At 35.4% G+C, this 19,434-nt stretch overlaps 1 protein-coding gene across 4 annotated transcripts in view; it reads right to left on the bottom strand.

Moving 5' to 3' along the window:
- Window positions 1-19,434, bottom strand: part of LOC127442508 (adhesion G protein-coupled receptor L2-like) — a 161,341-nt gene that overhangs the window by 31,311 nt on the left and 110,596 nt on the right. For all 4 annotated transcript variants that reach the window (XM_051700595.1, XM_051700598.1, XM_051700597.1 and 1 more), the window contains exons 10-15: window positions 14,469-14,591; window positions 13,635-13,840; window positions 12,972-13,145; window positions 3,906-4,115; window positions 2,902-3,122; window positions 253-319 (exon numbers count right to left, since the gene is read on the bottom strand). In XM_051700595.1, coding sequence (XP_051556555.1) covers window positions 253-319; window positions 2,902-3,122; window positions 3,906-4,115; window positions 12,972-13,145; window positions 13,635-13,840; window positions 14,469-14,591 — 1,001 coding nt within the window. The remainder of the gene's footprint in view (window positions 1-252; window positions 320-2,901; window positions 3,123-3,905; window positions 4,116-12,971; window positions 13,146-13,634; window positions 13,841-14,468; window positions 14,592-19,434) is intronic.

Consider the following 19,434-nt stretch of genomic DNA (forward strand, 5'->3'; position numbering starts at 1 on the left):
ACTCTATGGAAAAGAGCATATATTACTGATGAACAGGAAAACAGTATTCACTACAGACCAATAGGAACACAGTAGATTTGACCAACTAATAGGAAGACAGCACACTTTAGTGACAAATGGGAATGCAGAATACATTACTGAGCAATAGACTGCTCCACCGTCAGTAATTTGCCTGTTTTCGTAACGTTTCTGGTGCACATTCTAAGTACTGTATTTACTTACAGGTAATGATGTTTTAAGTTGCAAACTTACCATAATGACGAATGTAACTGGACCAATGAAACTCCAAATGAAATGATTATCAACCCTCAGCCAACAGCTGTGGGGAGAAAAAGTGAGAAATAAGCATCAGTGAAGCAATTATTCTCATATGTTTTCAAAAGGTTATCTGTACTCTATTAATAGCAGGGGCAGAAAGGTAAAAAAATAAATAAAAAAAAATAGAAATGAATAAAGAAATAAAATCAGAATTACATAGACTTGATTCTGATCATTTAGGACATATTCAAACTTTTAACAATGAAAATACTCATATTTGATATTACAATCAAAACAATGTTTTATCCCTTTTTTCTAATTGTGTATCTCTACTCTATTGTCTATCTAATCTATTCTGCGTTTGATATGTCTATGATGAGGTTTATCAGTATCTGAATCCCAAACACTGATGTTAACTGGTCATTGCATTAATTCTTTCCAGACACATGCAGTGTGTTTACAAATCTCATCACAGATTTAAATATTAAGGCTTTCAAAAAGAGCTGACTCAGCAATCAACTGTGTAAATTTGCCTGAAGAGGAAATGTGCTTTGCTATGGTTGTGTCATTGAAAGACTCTAAAGCAAATAAGGGTCCTTTTGAACTGAAGATTTCTTTTAAAAATTTCTGCACAAAATAATTAAATAATTAAAAATAAGTAATTAATTGTTAGAGAAACATTATGTTTGTGTTACTTCACACATCTCTGAATAGGAATACAATTTATCATGCAGTAGTTTTGTGTATAGAAACAACCTTCAAAGAAACATAAAAAAAAAAAAACCTGCTGAAAAAAACAATATCTTAAACCAGGTGGTTTAACCTCCTGAAACCTGAGCGTGACTGCTGTGTGCATTTTCCATTCCCTTTTTTTATTTTTTTTTATTTCCAACTAGTATCCCATAAGAAACATGCAAAATAAAAAAAATAAATCTAAAAAATGTCCACATATGTGGACAATGGGACTGAGTGGTGAAATGTTAATTAATACCAAGCTATAGAAAGTCAGATTTTTTTTTTTTTATCAAATTGTTTATTATGATTCCAGGAGTGTTTTTTATTCATGTTTTCGAGACGTTACAGACATTACATCAGAAATAGGCATAAATAATTATGATTTAAAGTAATGACCAGCATCATCCAATCACTGCCAACCATGTTAAAGTGCACCTATTATGGTTTTTAAACATGCCTAATTTTGTTTTAAAGGTCTCATACAATAGATTTACATGCATTCAAGGTCATAAAACACTTTCATTTGCTCATAATTTAAATTGCTGCATTACCTTTTTTTCCCAGTGTCAAAAACGACTCATTCAATGATCTGTTCTAAAGGATTCATTCTAAACAACTCCTTTCAGAGAGCCTACTCTGCTCTGATTGGTCAAATGTCCCAGTCTGTTGTGATTGGTCTACCGCTTACAGCGCGTGTCGGAAAGGAAACGGCCACTACCATATCCGAGTTTCAGCTCTGTCTGAAAAAATGTCTGTTTTACCTTACCAATTTGAGCCCGAGTCCGATAGTGATCGGAAGATTAACTCGAACCACCATCGCAAGCACGACGAGAACAGGAAGTTTCTCAGTGGTAAGTTTATATGTAGTTTGACAATGACGTGAGTTAGCCGGTTAGCAGAGGCTAACAGCTAACAGGCTAACAGCGTGCACTGGCTGTACATGTAAACAGACCAGAGGCAGGTTTTTTGTTACCAAATTACGTAGGTTAGTACAGGAAGTAAGTCTGGAATTACTGACGACTCGTTTCAGGTGTTCAGAATCGGTTCTTTCTTTTGGGTGTCAATAACTTCATATTTGGTGCACTTTGATTTTTGAAACTTTGCAGACTTTTTTACATTCACAAACAGCTATATAACACACTACATGAAAGGTAATATTTGAAAAACCATAATCGGTGCTCTTTAAAATAAAATTATACATGAAAAATTCTGAATCTATGTACTGATTACAATTGTCCCATGTCTGAAAAACATGTTGAGTGGTCCAAACATCATCTGCAGCCTGAAACGAAACTTTTGACCGGATTTTAGTAGTGAAAGCTCTTAGCTGCATAGGAAAGCTATAGGATGCTCCGTTGCTCCCTATTTAGTGAATGACTTAACCTCCAGTGAGCTGCCTGTATGCACTGGTTTCGCGATAAATCGATTCAATTTTTAAAATTGCATATCGGATGAAACTAGAGACTCTACTCTTTTGACTCAAACAGGTTTTAATGTAAAAACTTAATGAGGTTTCTTACCAGATGTAGTTTTGTTGCCATTTCTCCGAAAGACAAACTTAGCTGAGATCAGCGCCATGCTGTTTTGTAACATGATAGGTGTGTCGGAAATTTCACCCTTTAATGACAGTCTAGAGTCTCCTGAACCGAGATCAGTCTGATTAAATGAAATTAAATTATGCATTAGCTTTAGCGAAGCAAAAAACGTAATGTCCACGGGGTCTCAGGAGATTAAGCTGGCCTCCCAGCTTGACGAGTTCCCAAAACCCATCTAAAACCAGCAAACCAGACCAGGCCCATGCTGGAAGACTAGCTAAGACCAGTAAACCAGCTTTGGCTGGTTTCAGTTGGGTTTTTTTTTTGGGGGGGGGGGAGTTCCAGAGGGAATCTGACAAATAAAGCCACTCACGCTTTCTTGGTCCCGTAGCTCTTGTAGTCGATGGCTGCCGAAATCCCGACCACCACAGTGGGGAACAGGTATCCGGATACGTAGTAGTACTTTCGTCGTGAGAATTCGCTCTCAAAGACCTCCACGAGCATGAGGAACAACTGAACACCCTCCAAACACATCCACGCAAATGCCGCCAGAAAGAAGAAATGAAGAACTCCAGCAATAATAGAGCACACAATCTGTTCAGAGAGAGACAAGAGACAAACATTCAGAAGTGTGTCCACATGGCCATAGCATAACGCCTTGAGTTTCAGAGTTAAACAGAGAGTATATTCACAAGTTTATATTCAAGTTTATGTTTGGAAGAACTGGATTAATTGGTTTTGAGTCAAACCAAAATCGGCTTGATATTCTTACAAGCACATCAGTTACATGGTTAACAGTAATATTGTGTGAAAACAGTCCATTTTAATTAGCGCAAACTATTTTATTGATCATTTTCAGTGATTATATATTTTACATACTTTAAACTATATATAAAATATATTTATAAAATACATATATACAGTATATGTATATATTCGGTTATTATAGTGTATTATATATTCTGATTATATTTTGTTATTATATATTTTATATAATATATTTAAAATTGAATATATCCTCAACTCTGTAGGCCATCTTGGATGATATTTTTCACTGAACTCATCGCAATGCAACTTTGTCAACATTGCCAGTGGTTGCTGTCGCTCATGTTGCCTTAAATCGGCAACTCTCACTGAAGGCCAATGACTTCCAATTGCTTTGCCAATGCAAATCCCTGTCACTGTAAAAGCATCATGAAATTTTGGTCAAAACAAGGTATCTTATAAAGCTATGCTGCCTACTGCATGATGCCCAATAAATTTGCCTCTGTAGGAAGCTCACTAGCTTTTCAAACAGAGCTATTGCATTCTCACCCATCCTGTTTTTTGTTTTTGTTGTGCATTGTCACATAGACTTCTACAAAAACATTTGCGTACCGGAGGTTCGGTCATGTTGATGCCTACGAGGAAGAGGAGCTCAGCGATGAAGAGGTTGATGCACAGGTTCTTGTGGATGGTGTTGCGGTCACTCTGTAGGCCGCGGAAGAAGCAGAAGGTGAAGATGCTAATGGCGAGGCATACAAGCGAAACAGCGATGCCCATGCGTGTGATGACTGTCAGCAGTAGATCATGAACACTTCCCTCGCCCTTGAAAAACACACAGTAGCATTAACAATCAGGGACAACATTCACTTAATTCTCACACTTCACTTGTCAGAATATAATGAGTGGGCGTTGATGTATTTTAAACTTGTACGGACAAACACATTTCAAACAGTAATTTTGTAATAGTTTCAAATCAGCGTTGACCTTGACATTTAAAAGACAAAAATTATTGAAACAGCACATCATTTATGAAACATGAGCAGAAATAATTTGTGTAAATCAATTATAATGACATTCTTACTTAAAAAGATACGACAATTTACATAATAGTGGTTTTAAGAAAATGTTTACAAATTTGTTTTGATTATTTGTGTATATATATTCATTCTGAATAATCAGAGAGGTAGAATGTGGAAATTTACATACAAATGATTTTCAAAAAAATGTCTTAGTATTTAATATATATATATATATATATATATATATATATATATATATATATATATATATATATATATATTAGAGCTGTCAAAATTAACGTGTTAACGTATGTGATTAATTTAAAACGATAAACGTGTTAATTTTTCGTAATCGCAGTTAAAGCATTTATCATTAATTCAGCATAAACACGCTAGAGCCACTCTACCACGTTGAGCCTACAAGCTTAGCATAAAACAGCATAACGCGGCAGTACCATAGATATTCTATGGGCGGAACTGTCTTAACACGCTAAAACAGACCGTTACGCTGTCTCCTGTGATAGAGTCATGGAGGTTGTTATCTCAATAAATAAAAGAATCTCTGACAGTGCTTCCCTGTCAGTGATAAAATTATGAAGAAAGGAGCTCTTAGCACTATTTAATGTACAAAACAAGCACAGATGGGACTTGTGATTGAAATCAAGTATTTTTCAGCCTATGTAAGGCGCATTCAAAGAGGAGCTTGACACGAACCATGAACGCAGCTTCAAATAAAGAGGCTATGTGTGGACTGCATTTCTATCTTTATAATGTGGAAGGCTTTGTTTGGAAAATGTTAATAAAGCATTATATTGCTACATATTGCTTTGTTTTCTTCCTAAAATGGAAGTCTACATTTTGACAAGAAAAGAAGTATATATAGTGTCAAATTTCAGCACTTTCAAAATCTGCGATTAATCGCGATTAAGTATAAAAAAAATGATGTGATTAAAATCTCCACTTTCACATTCTTCTTCTTTTGTTATTGCCAATTCACATTATTTTTGCATATCGCCACCTACTGGGCAGGGAGGAGAATTGACTGTAAAAATGGACTTTAATATTGATCTGTTTCTCACCCACACCTATTATATCGCTTCTGAAAACACGGATTTAACCACTGGAGTCATATGGATTACTTTTATACTGCCTTTATGTGCTTTTTAGACCTTCAAAGTTCTGACCACCATTCACATACATTGTATGGACCTACAGAGCTGAAATATTCTTCTAAAAATCTGTTCAGAAAAAAAAAAGTCATACACATCTGGGATGGCATGAGGATAAGTAGATGATGAGAGAATTTTCATTTTTGGGTGAACTATTCCTTTAAACTGCGTTCATTTGTGTAATGTCAGTTTAACAAGGGTGGTCATCATGGTTTACATCCAAAAGTTTAAACAGGTTAGCAAAGCATTAGAACAGTGATCTAACTATTAGGTTCTGAGTATCTTCAATGACACTCCATTAAAGTTCCTTGGACTGTTTAAACCAAGTATGAAAAAAAGCTTTCAGCAGACAAAAACATGACAAAACACACATCATTACAGCCTTGCGTCAGTGTTTAACTGATCACTTTTATGATACAAAAATGCTTTTTGCAGTCACACGGCTGAGATAGCTGTCAAATACTGTGTGTTAAATGCAAGTAAAATTTTAATACGGTGTAGTATGCCAGAAGTACTATGGAAAAACAGTTAACACAACAGAATGTCAAGCAGTGGTGTAGTCAAGGGTGCCCATCCTATATATATATCAAAATAATAAAATAATAAAATAATGGTTTCAGTATTTAAAAAAAAAAAAAAAAACTTTGTGAGTGAATCTTGTGAGTATTTTCAGTAAAGCAAAGTCATTTTGTACATCTCCTTTCAAAGGCACTGCAAATTGTGAGTAATATGATGCTATATTATACACACACACACACACACACACACACACATATATATATATATATATATATATATATATATATATATATATATATATATATATATATATATATATATACACTGTATATACTAAAATGTTTGATCTTGAATGTTGAACAGTGAGATTGCCAGGCATAATATGAAACCCAATATTGATATCACTGACCCACTTTATATTAGGTGTCTTTAACTACTATGTACTTAAGCATTTGATAGAATGTACTTCTCATGTGTTGATAAGTAAGTGTTGTTGCATTGTACTTACATTTAAAATACCTACATTTAATTACATCTGTAGTTTTACTGTTAATCTTACCCCTTAACCCTAACCTTACTCCTAACCCTACACGTACCTCAACCTTAGTGGCAGCAAATGTGAATCTTGTAAGAATTTTGCAGAACATCTAGTTGCACACTAAATACATTGTATTGTATGTATTTAAATGTTAGTATATAGCCGTTAAAGACACCTAATATAAAGTGGGACCAATATTACTTGACATTACAGCAAATGTCAGCCAAGTTATAAAATCACTTGTTATTCACTGAAAACACAGTTTCAATTCAAGATTTGTCCAACACAACCAACCAGTTGCTCTAAGCATTGTGCTAGAGTCTTTTTTTTTTTTTTTTCATTAAATGACTCTCATGGAGGGCTTCAACTTTCCTGATGTCTCTATATGGGTTGATGTGTTTGAAGGCCAGTGCTTCAGGGTCTTGATTATAACTGTGGTTAAATTTACAGCTGCTGAAGCAGCGATGGGGAAAGTTCATGGGCCAAGAGCATGTAAGTAGTCGCACCACAAATCCCATAATTTCCACATTCATTACAGCTTAAACGATTGCTGCGTATGATATCATGTCATACAGAGGTAATTGCATTGCTCCCAGAAACGTACAAACGACACAAGAGCTTCATTGATCAAAGTAGAGCAAGAATTATTTTTGTGCCCAGGGAAAATGCTCCATTATGTTCATTTGTTCACTTGTAGAGATAAGTTGCTTGTGATGAATGCAAATTAAGCCCAATTTATTCCACCATATCAGCAGAATAAAATGACATTCTGGAAACTCTGACTCAGTAAAAATCATAATTGAGGTTGTCAAAAGTACCGCCACTTCAGTCTACACCAAAAAAAAAAAAAAAAAAAATTTATATTTTTGACACCAATCTTTTCACAGAGAACCGACTCAATTCAGAACCTGCGTGCTGTTTGACAGACAGTCGGCTGTTTTTGAATGCCCATATGCATCAAATTATGTGCATTAGACCTTGCAGTGTAAATGCAGCTTAATAGATTTGCACCTATCTTTCATAGGTGACAAGAAAAAGACCCTTAGTCAGGGTCAGAAATAAAGGGGAGCTCAGGGCAAAAATGCCACAAAAAGTGACAAAAATGCCCTAATAATAAATTCTTCTATTTAGTCCTAATTATACATAATATTGTTGATGCTGATTGAATTGTATGTGCAGAGATTATAAATTCTCAATCTAGCTATTTATACAGATTGATAAAATGTAAGTACTTCACATAAAAGGATTGTCACACCTTTTATGTTTTATTTGGTTAGAAAAAAAAAATGCCCTATATGGGTATAAAATGCCCCTGAAAATTAAATCCAGTGGGCAAATATTAACCCTTAATGAAAAAGTTCATTTCTGACCATGCCACATGCTGCTTTAAACATATTTATTTTGTTGTTTAATACTTTGCTCTTAGTTTACTTTATACTTAGATCATTATTATGACTGTTTACTTGAATAATTATTTAAAAAAATATATGAAGCAGCATTTAATTGAGAAATAGTTGGAGGTAACATGACATTTTTAATCTGTTAATCTTTAAATTAATGTTTAACTTATTAAGGCTGTCAATTTAATGCATTAATCCAGTATGATTAATTAATTATATATATATATATATATATATATATATATATATATATATATATATATATATATATATATATATATATATAAACACGTAAAACATTTTTTATAGCAATTAAGCATGGCACTGTAGTAAGGCAAACACAGCTGGATGAAGCAGAATGCAGGGGTCTCGAGATGCGTTTTTAAAGTTTCAAACCACATTTAACACAGCGACCTAAAACCACTGAGTTCATGGAGCGAGACACTGAAAACCAGTGAAATGTGTCCCAACCAAAGTGAGACACACCAAAAGCGTCCATCGTCGGGATCCTGTCATCAGTCTAGCCTTGTTTTTTACTTTTATGGCAGAATCCTGACACTCATGTTGTTTTAGTTATTTTCAGTGTTTGGGAATAGCTAACTACATGTAGCGACGCTACTAACTTAACTACATTTTTCAGTAGCTTGACAGTAGCTCAGCTGCTTTTAAAAGAGTAGCTTTTCAGTAGCGAACTACTTTTTCCAGCAAGTAGCGGTATAGCGTGACCAAATGCTACATCAAGTTAGTCAGATTATATCTAATAGCCTTCCTTATTGCATAGAAGCCAAACTTTTACCGGCAAAACTTTCGACGATCTGGCAGCATATTTCTGTCTGCTGATCAAAATCAGCCAATGTCGTCTTCTTCTTTTGTAATGGCAGATCACAAACAAAAATAGTGAATTATTACCATCTACTGAGAGCTTATTACAGCTCACTTGGATAAGAAGACATTGTCTGATGGTTATGTAAAGTGATCAACCACAGTTTGTTTACTTTTACAAGACATACAGGGGCAGGTCAATCTGAAAATGATAAAAGAACACCATTTTATTCTTCTATGAAACAAAGAATGTTTCAGACACTTTGTTCTTAACAGATCACACAACAGCATATTTACCTTTACTATTTTAAATAATTCAAAAAGTTATTATTGCCTTTCGAGAGATTTTGTTTCTGTTCTAAATATGTTTATTTCACTTCTCATCGTCTTTGCATTATTGGGAGCAGCGAGTGAATTATTATTATAATATAAATATAAAGTATATATTATTATAATAATTACTATCATGCAGATCTATTTGATTTCTCCATTTCTTAGCATTTAATTAACTATTATTTTCATTTAAAATAAATAAAATGATTGGTAAAAGAAATCATTTATGGCATGTATTATTATGCAACAATTTTTCAACTTTTTTCACTAAAGAGCCAATTTTTTAATTTTTGGTTGATGCATTTTTTCGAAAGAGCCATACCACAAATTAATAATTTACTATTTTCAAAAATAAAGTTTTTCAATACAATAAAATGTTTATATTGCCCATAAACTACTCAAAAACAAACAAATATGCAAAAAGGAATAAGTAACATGTTGCAATATGGAATTGAGTACACGCGTTTGTGCGGGTCTCCGTAAAATTACTTCATTTTACAATTGTTGTAATACAAAAATACAAAAAATATTTTAATAATAATCGCATTTAATATATCGCGAATATATGGTCAACCCCCAAGGTCGGTGAATATTTTTGCTTTATTGATTTTGCTTTAAAAATTACATTAATTTATTGAAACTTAAAAGACATTTCTAAATTCAAACTGCACTTTAAACGAAACAAAAAAAGCTATTAAAATAACGAAGTGATTAAAAAATCTTATATATAACCACCTCCCCAAATCCAAACATTTACCGTCTCCAACGACCCCATTTGCCATCACGCAAGCATCAGTATGCGGCAACAGGTGCAAATTAAGAACTAAAGACAATTATAAATGTAAAGACAATTATAATAATCATCATAATAAATAAGCTTAAAAAATTCCCTTGTGTTCCCAAAAAATGCTGCCAAATGTGTGTTCTTATCGAATGTGTTTATATTGCGTTTTGGTAATACCACGAGACAGGGTCCCGTTACACGTCTCTGAACAAACAGCGAATCAGACACGAGCTTTGACGGCTTTTCTTTTGCCTGTTCTTAAAAATATAATAAAGTGTGTTCCTTCAAGCGCATGTCTTTTTGACTAACAGCATTTCTTGTCATGTGTCATGCCGAGACATCTTACAGGTCACCCACCTGTTGCGGGTAGATGAGCAAAATTACTCGCGCATGCAATTCATTTGGATGAGGAGCTCGTGAACTGGATTGAGCCTCGTCGCATTTTGCAGGTGGCGGGTGCTATATCACACCCTGTACATAAAAAATAACGAACATTCATAAAATCGCTCGTAGAAAATGCTCTTAACCGCTAAGATCAATAGTTATTGGGAAACGAGGCCCAGAACTCTATGTATGTGCGTGTCTTGGAGAAGCGCTTTCATTGCACTCGTGAACAGCAGAGCTCACTACGCACACATATCAAATCAGACGCGCATCGGCGGCCTTTCTTTCATCTGTTCTTCAAATATAATCACGTGTTTCGTCAAACGCGCATCTTTGTGTCTAATTTCTTGTTCTATATCACTCCGAGAAGTCTTACAGGTCGCCTTCCACAGTGGCTGGTGCAACAGCAAAATTACCCACCACTGCACATGAAAAATCCGCATTTGGCGGGTGTTAATTTCAAACATTGTTCACCAGGAGTAGGCTGTACGACAAATTCGGGAGAAAGAAAATCAAAACAGTGTCACTGACTTCAAGCTTTGCAATCGCACCAACACTTTCCATTGGAAAATTATCACTAGAAATGTTTAAACGATCATGTGCTGGTGAATGGTGAGACACCTGGTGAGCCACTTGATTTTTAACAAAGAGCCACTTGTGGCTCGCGACCCATAGGTTCCCGACCCCTGATCTAGGATGACCATCTGTCCACTTTTTTTGGACCTGAACAAAGCGAACAAATATTTGAAAAGCAACCTCTGTATGTGACCTGCAAAGCTGGCACTTGCATGTCAATGGCAAAAAAGTCATAAAATACAATGAGCATGAACCCAGGTGAGAGGAGAAACAAGCCCTGAGTCTTTATTCACATATTATCCACACTAAATATTATGTGACAAGAACAAAAAATGCCAGCCCAAGGAGAGTTTGTCATAAAAATGTGATCTCTAGGGAAGTAGGCTACACCTGGCACAGCAGGACTGAAAAGTGTGAAGTATAGTATAAAAAAGATTTTTTAATGGCATCTGATCTTTTTTGTTTTTATTTTATACTGTTGAATTTTATTTTATGGCCATTGTTAACTGTATTAATGTGACTATTCATTAAATGTATTAAATACATTTAATATATTTCATTAAACACATTAAATGTATTTAATGAATACATTCATTAATAAATGTCATTAGTGTAAATTTTGTTATTAATATTATTGGTTTGATAGTAACATTAAAAAAAAGAAATTGCCTCATTAAGTAGCTTCAATGTAGCTAGCTACTTTTTGATAGTAACTTGTAGTGTAGCTAACTACATTTTCAAAAGAGTAGCTTGACTGTAGCTTAACTACTTAAAATTATGAGTAGCTTGTAGCTTGTCAAACCACAGTTTCAAAGTAGCTTCCTCAACACTGGTTATTTTTGGATGTTCTGTTTTCTCCATGTGTTTCTCTTTCCCTGCTTTTTTCTGTTCCATCTCATGTCATGGCCCCGCCCCCTCGTTTCTTCTTCTTCTTGTTGTTTAATGGCGATCAAATCTTTAGGAGCATTATCGCCACCTACTGTACTGTATGGCAAATTAAACTTGCATGGGTGATGAGTCTGAAGTTTAAAATCTGTATGGATGTTTCATACTCCTTCCCAATCCATGGACCAATCAGAGCGCATGCTCATGCTAACGATTTACGACTAATTAGCTCTTCATGCTCCAGATTAGGTAGAGTATTTCCATCCACACATATTATATTCTAGACCCTAGACCTGAGTCATATATAAATTTAATTAGTGCTCTGTATACCTGTCTGTCCATTAAACCTTTTCCTAAAATATCACCCTCGTTTCTCTGATCTTCTGTTAATTTGCTTCACCTGCCCCTCTTGTTTGCCTGCCTGATTTCACCCTCTTTATATTTCCCTTGTGTGCTCTGTCCTATGCTGGATTCTTCCTCTTGTTTCAGTCTGTTTTATTTCTCGTGTTTTGTCCTTGTTGGTTTTGTACTTCAGTTTAACGATACTTCTCTGTTGTGTTTGTTTTTTCTTTTATTTTTGGTTTTGACCTTTCAGGGTAGTTTTAGTTTATATTTTTTAATAAAGTATTTTTGAAGAGCTGACTGTCTGCAGTTGGGTTCTTCCTGATACAATTGCTTGTGTCATCTAGGACTTGCAGTGACACCTAGTGGTGTGGATGCAGATTCATTCAAAATCAACAGTTTCCAGTCACAGATGCCATTGTAGAAATGTAGTATTCACAGTCAGCCATGATTAGTTTAATCCAAGAGTGAAAGTGTCCAATAACAGGCTGGTTACTAAGATTAAGCAAGTAGTATTTGACGGGTCATACGATCTCAACATGGCAGCCCCCATGAGGAGACCCTCTCCATGTAGAATACTGTAAAACTGCTTTTATAAGGTTACTGATATGAAGATTATATCATGATTATATATATATATATATATATATATATATATATATATATATATATATATATATATATATATATATATATTTTTTTTTTATATAGTATTTGTATCGGCTACTGAAATTTGGGCATCGTCACAACCGTAATCCTGATCATATTGAACAGAAAGTACAAAATGGTTCTTAGAGCACAGCTGGTGACTTATGATAACAAAACTGAACCACATGTTGATGTCCTCTACTGGACATTCAATCACAGGACAAGACACCTGAGGGAACCCACAGCAACTGATACTCACTGCATGTTCTCGATGGGCCATGAGAATGGCAAAGTTGGTCAGATGACTGCAGGAACAGGTGGTGTGAGTCTTGTTCGTTGCGAGGAGTTTGCAGCCTTGTGTTGACCAGTATCCCACCATGCTCCTCTCAGAGTAGTTCCAGAAGGAACAGTTTGGGTTGAAGTAATTCTCAGTCTGTTAAACAGATAAGATACACATCTTCATCAATCACGTTCAAATATAACAACTGCATGATTTTATCCTTCAAACCTTTAACAGTATAGGTCAAATGTGATTTACCCAAGTAGGACATGTTACTAAATCAACATCCTTTGTTGTCGCTAGAACAACATTCCTATCAAACAATCCTAGCCCAAACCTTGACCCTAACCCCAACCCCAACCAACCTCTGCCCCTAAAATCAGAGGGCATTTCTTGGTGGCACATTCAAAATAATATATACCTTTTAGCACCTATTTCATAGTAATATACAAAAACAAGCAGGATATCTGGAGTACAAACACCTGAAAATGTAGAACACGGCACTAGCAATGCATAGTCATGGGTTTGATTCAGGGGTAATGCACATACTGATAAAATGTATACCTTAAATGAACTGCTACTTTGGATAAAAGCATTCATCAAATGCATAAATGCATGGTCTTTAAACATTCAAGTTCTTACATCCAGATGCTCGAGGGTGAACACGACGGGCTCCGTCACAAACACGCGGCTGGACTCTTTGTTGATTGAGGCGGAGAGGATATGGGAGTTGACAGTAAGGGTGTGGTTTCTGACTCCGCCCTCACCCATTAGCCTCAGTGTGGCGTTCTCCGTACTGAGGAAGTGCCCCAGGTGCTTATAAAGAACGAAAACCAACTTGGCAACACCTTGATTAAATACAAAACAAGAGAAGAGCATTAAAACTCTGTGGATTTCAATGGAAAAACAAATGCTTATACTTTTCTAAAAATATATTTTATGCAAACAGTTTGGCTAACATGTCTTTAAGCATTTGCTTCTAAAATATTTACATTTCATTTCACTTGAACTTCAAAAGTACATATATGAAGAAAACTGGTGAGCTTTCAGCTAAGCTAACAGTATGTTCTATTATTTGAGGAGTACACTCTTGATCCGGTTTGAGCCTTCCCCCCGATATTATGTTTTCTGATAAAGCATGTGTCGGGTGCAATTCATAATGCTACACATATGTGTTTCTAGCATTGCCACAAGGGCAGACAGTTTTCTGTCAATCTACTGTTGATGGATCAAAGATTGATGAGAATATCGTTGAGCAAGTAAGCTACCGCTAGGTAAAGTTGACGTTAATAGCTATCTGATTAATATTACATCCAGTTTAAGATGCAGTTTAAAGTTTCAACTTAAAATTAGATGGTAACTCTTATCGCCCCCTTGAGTACTGAGGTTTGTTAGTAAAACAAGAATGTGTCAACAACATTCAGCATGTACAACAGTACAGCACTGCATCCAAGCAGTAAGCGCTCATCCACTCACCGTTTTTACTGTTTAGTTTGACAGTGTTTGCTGACAGTTGAATCGCTGCTCCTCTTTTGCTAGTTTGTGGAAATCTAAAGTCCTGAATTTGTCCATCGGTGCTCAACACGTACACATCCAACACTGCATGAGTAGAAACAGACAGAATTGGATTCCTATGAGCATTGGTGAATATACTTAGGTATTTTTTTGACGTATTTTATGTCAGATTTTTTCATTTTTATTTTATTTTTATTTTTAGACAGTTGTACAAAGCACACCTTCCCAATCCACTGATCACTGCTAATCTGTAATTATGAAGTTACTATAGAGCAATACTAAATAAACAGTGCATTTATTTCTGCGATTAATAGTTGACTGTTTATCATGTTTAAAAAAAATTACGCAATTAATGAAGTATTCAGGGGGGGGGGGTACACACGCTCGACTCGACTGCACATCCTACCACAGAAACTGAATGTGTGGAGCAGTTGACGCTTGTTCATTTTGTACAACGCATATCCCAGGCATAATAAACACGGGAGCAGATTTACTGTACAGAAAATGGAGACTTCACCCGCAAGCAATGAGCCAGGTGTGGGAGAGATACAAGAAAGCTAACGTATCTCTTTGCATCACCTGAAAACACTCACTCACTGTCATCTGAACCAGTGTCAAAAGCTAACCCGGACGAGAGAGACCCAGCGTGTGCACGATAGAGACTGAATGGCAGCCAAGTAAACGTTTTAAGATTTAAAACTTCAGCAAATTAAACTTCAGCATTGAATTCGGTTTGTGTCTGTATGTATAGTGTCTAATTAAGCATTTACAAATTTACAGTTATGTTTATCTTGCCAATAAAGATTGATATGAACTGAATCTGCCCAGTTGATCCTTTTTATGAAAAAAAGTTCACTTGAAAACGGCAAGTGATTTCGCTAAATTTTTAATTACAGCATGTCCACTGACTTTATGGCATGTATACATACATATACTTGTATCAAAGATTTATACATGTAAAAATGTGTCAAAAAATGAAACATTTTAACATGTACGTACATATTTAACCAATTTCTTTCCCTAATTTATGCTACTGTTTCAATGCTGATGATAATCTAATTATTTTCAGAGTAAGGTCATTCTAGTAACAACCTGTGCAATTTTTTCCGTTTCCGACTTAAGCTCAAGAAAAGAATTATCACGTGCTCTACGTGCTCGGCGAAATGATAAAGAACTTCAGCCAGTCAACGGAGAGAATCAGATATAGAGAAAAAGAACCGTCTGCCGCTATAGAATGTCAAATATGCCTGAGATCAAAACTATCATTGGGTTTTTACTTGTCTTTTCCCAGTGGGTTGAGATAATTCAGAGCTGATCCGGGTTGAGCCGCAGAGTGACTGCGGACTGCTCGAGACGGCCCGCGCTGTCTTTGATGTGTGAAATTACCGTAGGGTCAGGAGGACACGGTATCAACGCAACCCCCTTCTCTCCGCTCAAGCACACTCTTCCATTTCCTTTCCTCTGACAGACAGAAATAAAGCACCGTCTACTGCATTCTCTATCTCTCTCTCCATTTCATTAAGTCAATATGTGGTAAACACTGTTGTGCTGCAGCTAATTTAATTAAAAAGAGAGATTGTGTGCGAATTGAGAAGCAAGAGAATTGTGTCATAAAGTTTTTTAATGTGCCTCAGGGTAAAACCAGCCATCTATCTGCAAAGCTGCATTCGTACCGCATTGTATAATTTTCAAATAAAAAGGCAGAGAATGAAATAAAAAATAAAAAAAAAATAGATGAGGCTATTGAGATGAGCACAGCAAAATATTCTCTCATTTAAGCCAGGAATGCTGTCTCATTAACAATGACTGCTGTTCTCATATTCCAGAAAAAAATGCAGCAAAATAAAGTCAACCTTTGATTTAATAACAAACATTGGCTAATTCATCACCTTACAGTTCTAGACTAGATTAAAATTAATGTTTAAATAAACCATAGACTGATATTCTATTGCAGTGGGTTAAAGTTAAAGGACTAATTCACGAAAAAAAAAAAAAAAGAAGAAGAAGAAAAAAAGGAAAATTCTGTATGCTACTCCAAACCTATATGACCTACTGTCATCACCAGAACCAGCCCTCTACATTGCGAGTAAATCACTCGCATATGCGAGTAAATTTCGCACTGTGCGACCAAAAGAGTCTGTTATTATCCACTGGCGAGTAAATATTAACATTTCACTTGCCAGTGATAGAGTTGTGTAGTGTCAAAGCACCGTGGCCCTTTTACTGAGTAAAAAGCAGTTGATTAAGAAGCTGGATTCAGCCTTGTCTTTCCCTGCATGCTGTCTCATGAGTGCGCAGGAAAAAGCACTTGGGTCTCATTCAGTTTAACTCCGAGCATCTCAGGGAACCGCACCACGGACGTCACGAGCAGCTCTCTTGAGAGCGTGTGAAGATGAACCACTTCTCAAGCGATCTGATGTGCACGCAGTCTACAGAGGCTTGCGCCAAACTCACTCGAAAATATAAACAAGGTATAAACGTATTAATTTTGTGAACGCAAAGTGCTCCAGTTTCACTTAACGGCCATGTAATGCCAAATGTCCGTGGTCATCGTGGGTTTATTCATGCAGTGTTAATAACATGCAGTGAGACAGAGGAGATGCCCTGGAGATGATAAAATGCAAGAAACAGAATCTCAGAGTCTTCCTTTGAAAAATAAGGGCTTGTGAGTTAATCAGAGAGCCTTAAAATAATGTGTGAAAGTGAAGAACTTAAGGAAGAAATATTTTACTATTGCATAATATAATATAATCGCTATACAGGTTGGCTGGGTTACAAAAGAAGCAAAAGAAAACTAAACATTGAAAAAGTAAAATGGATCAAAAGTAAATCGGACAAATAAGAGAGATATATTTTAGTTATTTAGACATATTTTGATAATTAAAATATTATTTTAATGATTTTAAATTGTTATACTTTTATATTTGACTGTCATTCATACAATTTTGAAGCCTGAAAAGGAAATCACATGCCCTTATTTTATTATATGACCCAAGCTAAATTAGTATAAATGACTTTGTTGTGTGCATGAAGCACACATAGTGAGTTTGTATGGTAATTAATCGTCATATTCGTGAAACACCTAAAACAGACAATTGATCATCATAGCCCTAAAACAGGTAATTAATCGTCATAATCGCAATTATTTGTTTGACAATTAATTGTCAGCCAAATTTCACAAACGTGACCCCTAATTTTCATTAGTAGGTTCCTACCTTGTGAATTGTTTTGTTAAAAATGTGTACGAAATTTCAAACAGTGACAACAGCTTTTATCATTATTAAAAATGCGATTTCATGACATCATATAAATTGATAGAATGTGAAATTTGCACATTTTTAAAAAGCTAAAATGTGATTAAAATCATAAAGCAAAATATATTACAATATACTACATTGCGTGAATATATATGAATGGGTCCCTTCAGTTTGCTAAATATATTTAAAACAAAAATGTACTAGCCAATGACGATTCTTTCTCCAACATGATCGTAGAGGGTTGAGAACACAAAATATTTTGAAGAATTTCCAAGCAGCTTTTTTACCATAAAATGAAAGTGAATGGGACTGGGGCTTTAATGCTCCAAAACTGAGAATAAGCACCATATAAAAAATCCATCTGACTTGCCATAAGTCATAAGATTTGTGTGAGAAACAGAACAAAAATAAAGTTGTTATTCGCAAAAACCTTCCCTTCCATCGTAGCTCAAATCTCACTTGCAATTTTATATTAAAGAATGCCAAGATGCATTGTGCCAGGTTTTATGTAATTTGATTGTCAAGAGACATGATGGTTGAAATAACTTCACAAATTTTGAAGTGGCCATATTTTCATTTTTGGGTGAGCTATTCCTTTAACCAAAATCTCACAGAACTTTCAAAAGTAAATGTTTTTTCACAAAAAATCAAAAAACAAATGTGCACTAGCTTAGTGCAAGTTTAAGAAGAATTTCCACGCAGCTGACTTGAAAATCAAGGGGGTGGGAAAGCATTGAGCCAAGGTTAAAGGGAAAACCATGGCAACCCAGTGGCCTGTGCAGAGAAATGACAGTTGAGTGCACAAAGCTGACTTATATGAATGAGATCGCATTACTTATAAACTCCACCGGCAGGACCCTGGGCTGGAGTCCCTCTATGTGAATGGTGAATTTAAGGCTGCTACATGCTGAGACCAGAACTAAATCAATTCAGTTTCAAATCCCACCTCTCACTCTGTCTGAACATTTTCACCAGCAGTGACTGCATTCAAAAAAAATTACAAAAAGAACAATATATGCCTACTTAGATGCACTCAAGAAGACAGCTCTACCTATATCACACTGTAATGCCCAACAATTACAAAAAACGGTGACAGGGTGACATTTCGACTATGCTCCCTCTTGATACATCAACCGATGTAGTTTTTACAAAATTATTACAATCTGTCCTAAACAGGAACAAAGTCATGCGTTTTCAGCAATAAGCAATAAGTCTGTCCATATTGCAATTGTAAATTCTGCATGACGAAACACAATCACAGAAAAGCAGAAAATACTGTATGCTTAATCTATAGTTTTGTGGAGGTAGGATTAATGAGATTGTCTTGTTGGTCATCGCAGTTGGTTAAGACATATACAGTACTTGCTTGATTTTTTTTTTTTATGTTGCAAGGACATGGTGTAAAATTAACTGTAATCATACACCCCCCTGCAATTTTAATTCCCTTTAACTCCTAAAATTAAACTTGCTCACATTAGACTCATTATTATTATTGCAATACTTCTTTAAAGTTTTCATAAAGTTTTTTATGAAACAACATTCACAACCTATTTTGCTTCCTTAATGTGACACATTTATCCATCGGGAATAGATTGAGTGAAAAGTGGGCATACCACACCACAATTTGAAGTACACTCGTTGGTTGAAAGTTTAGCGGCCTTGGTTACATC

Source organism: Myxocyprinus asiaticus, chromosome 6, assembly GCF_019703515.2.
Source record: "Myxocyprinus asiaticus isolate MX2 ecotype Aquarium Trade chromosome 6, UBuf_Myxa_2, whole genome shotgun sequence".
Taxonomy (NCBI): domain Eukaryota; kingdom Metazoa; phylum Chordata; class Actinopteri; order Cypriniformes; family Catostomidae; genus Myxocyprinus; species Myxocyprinus asiaticus.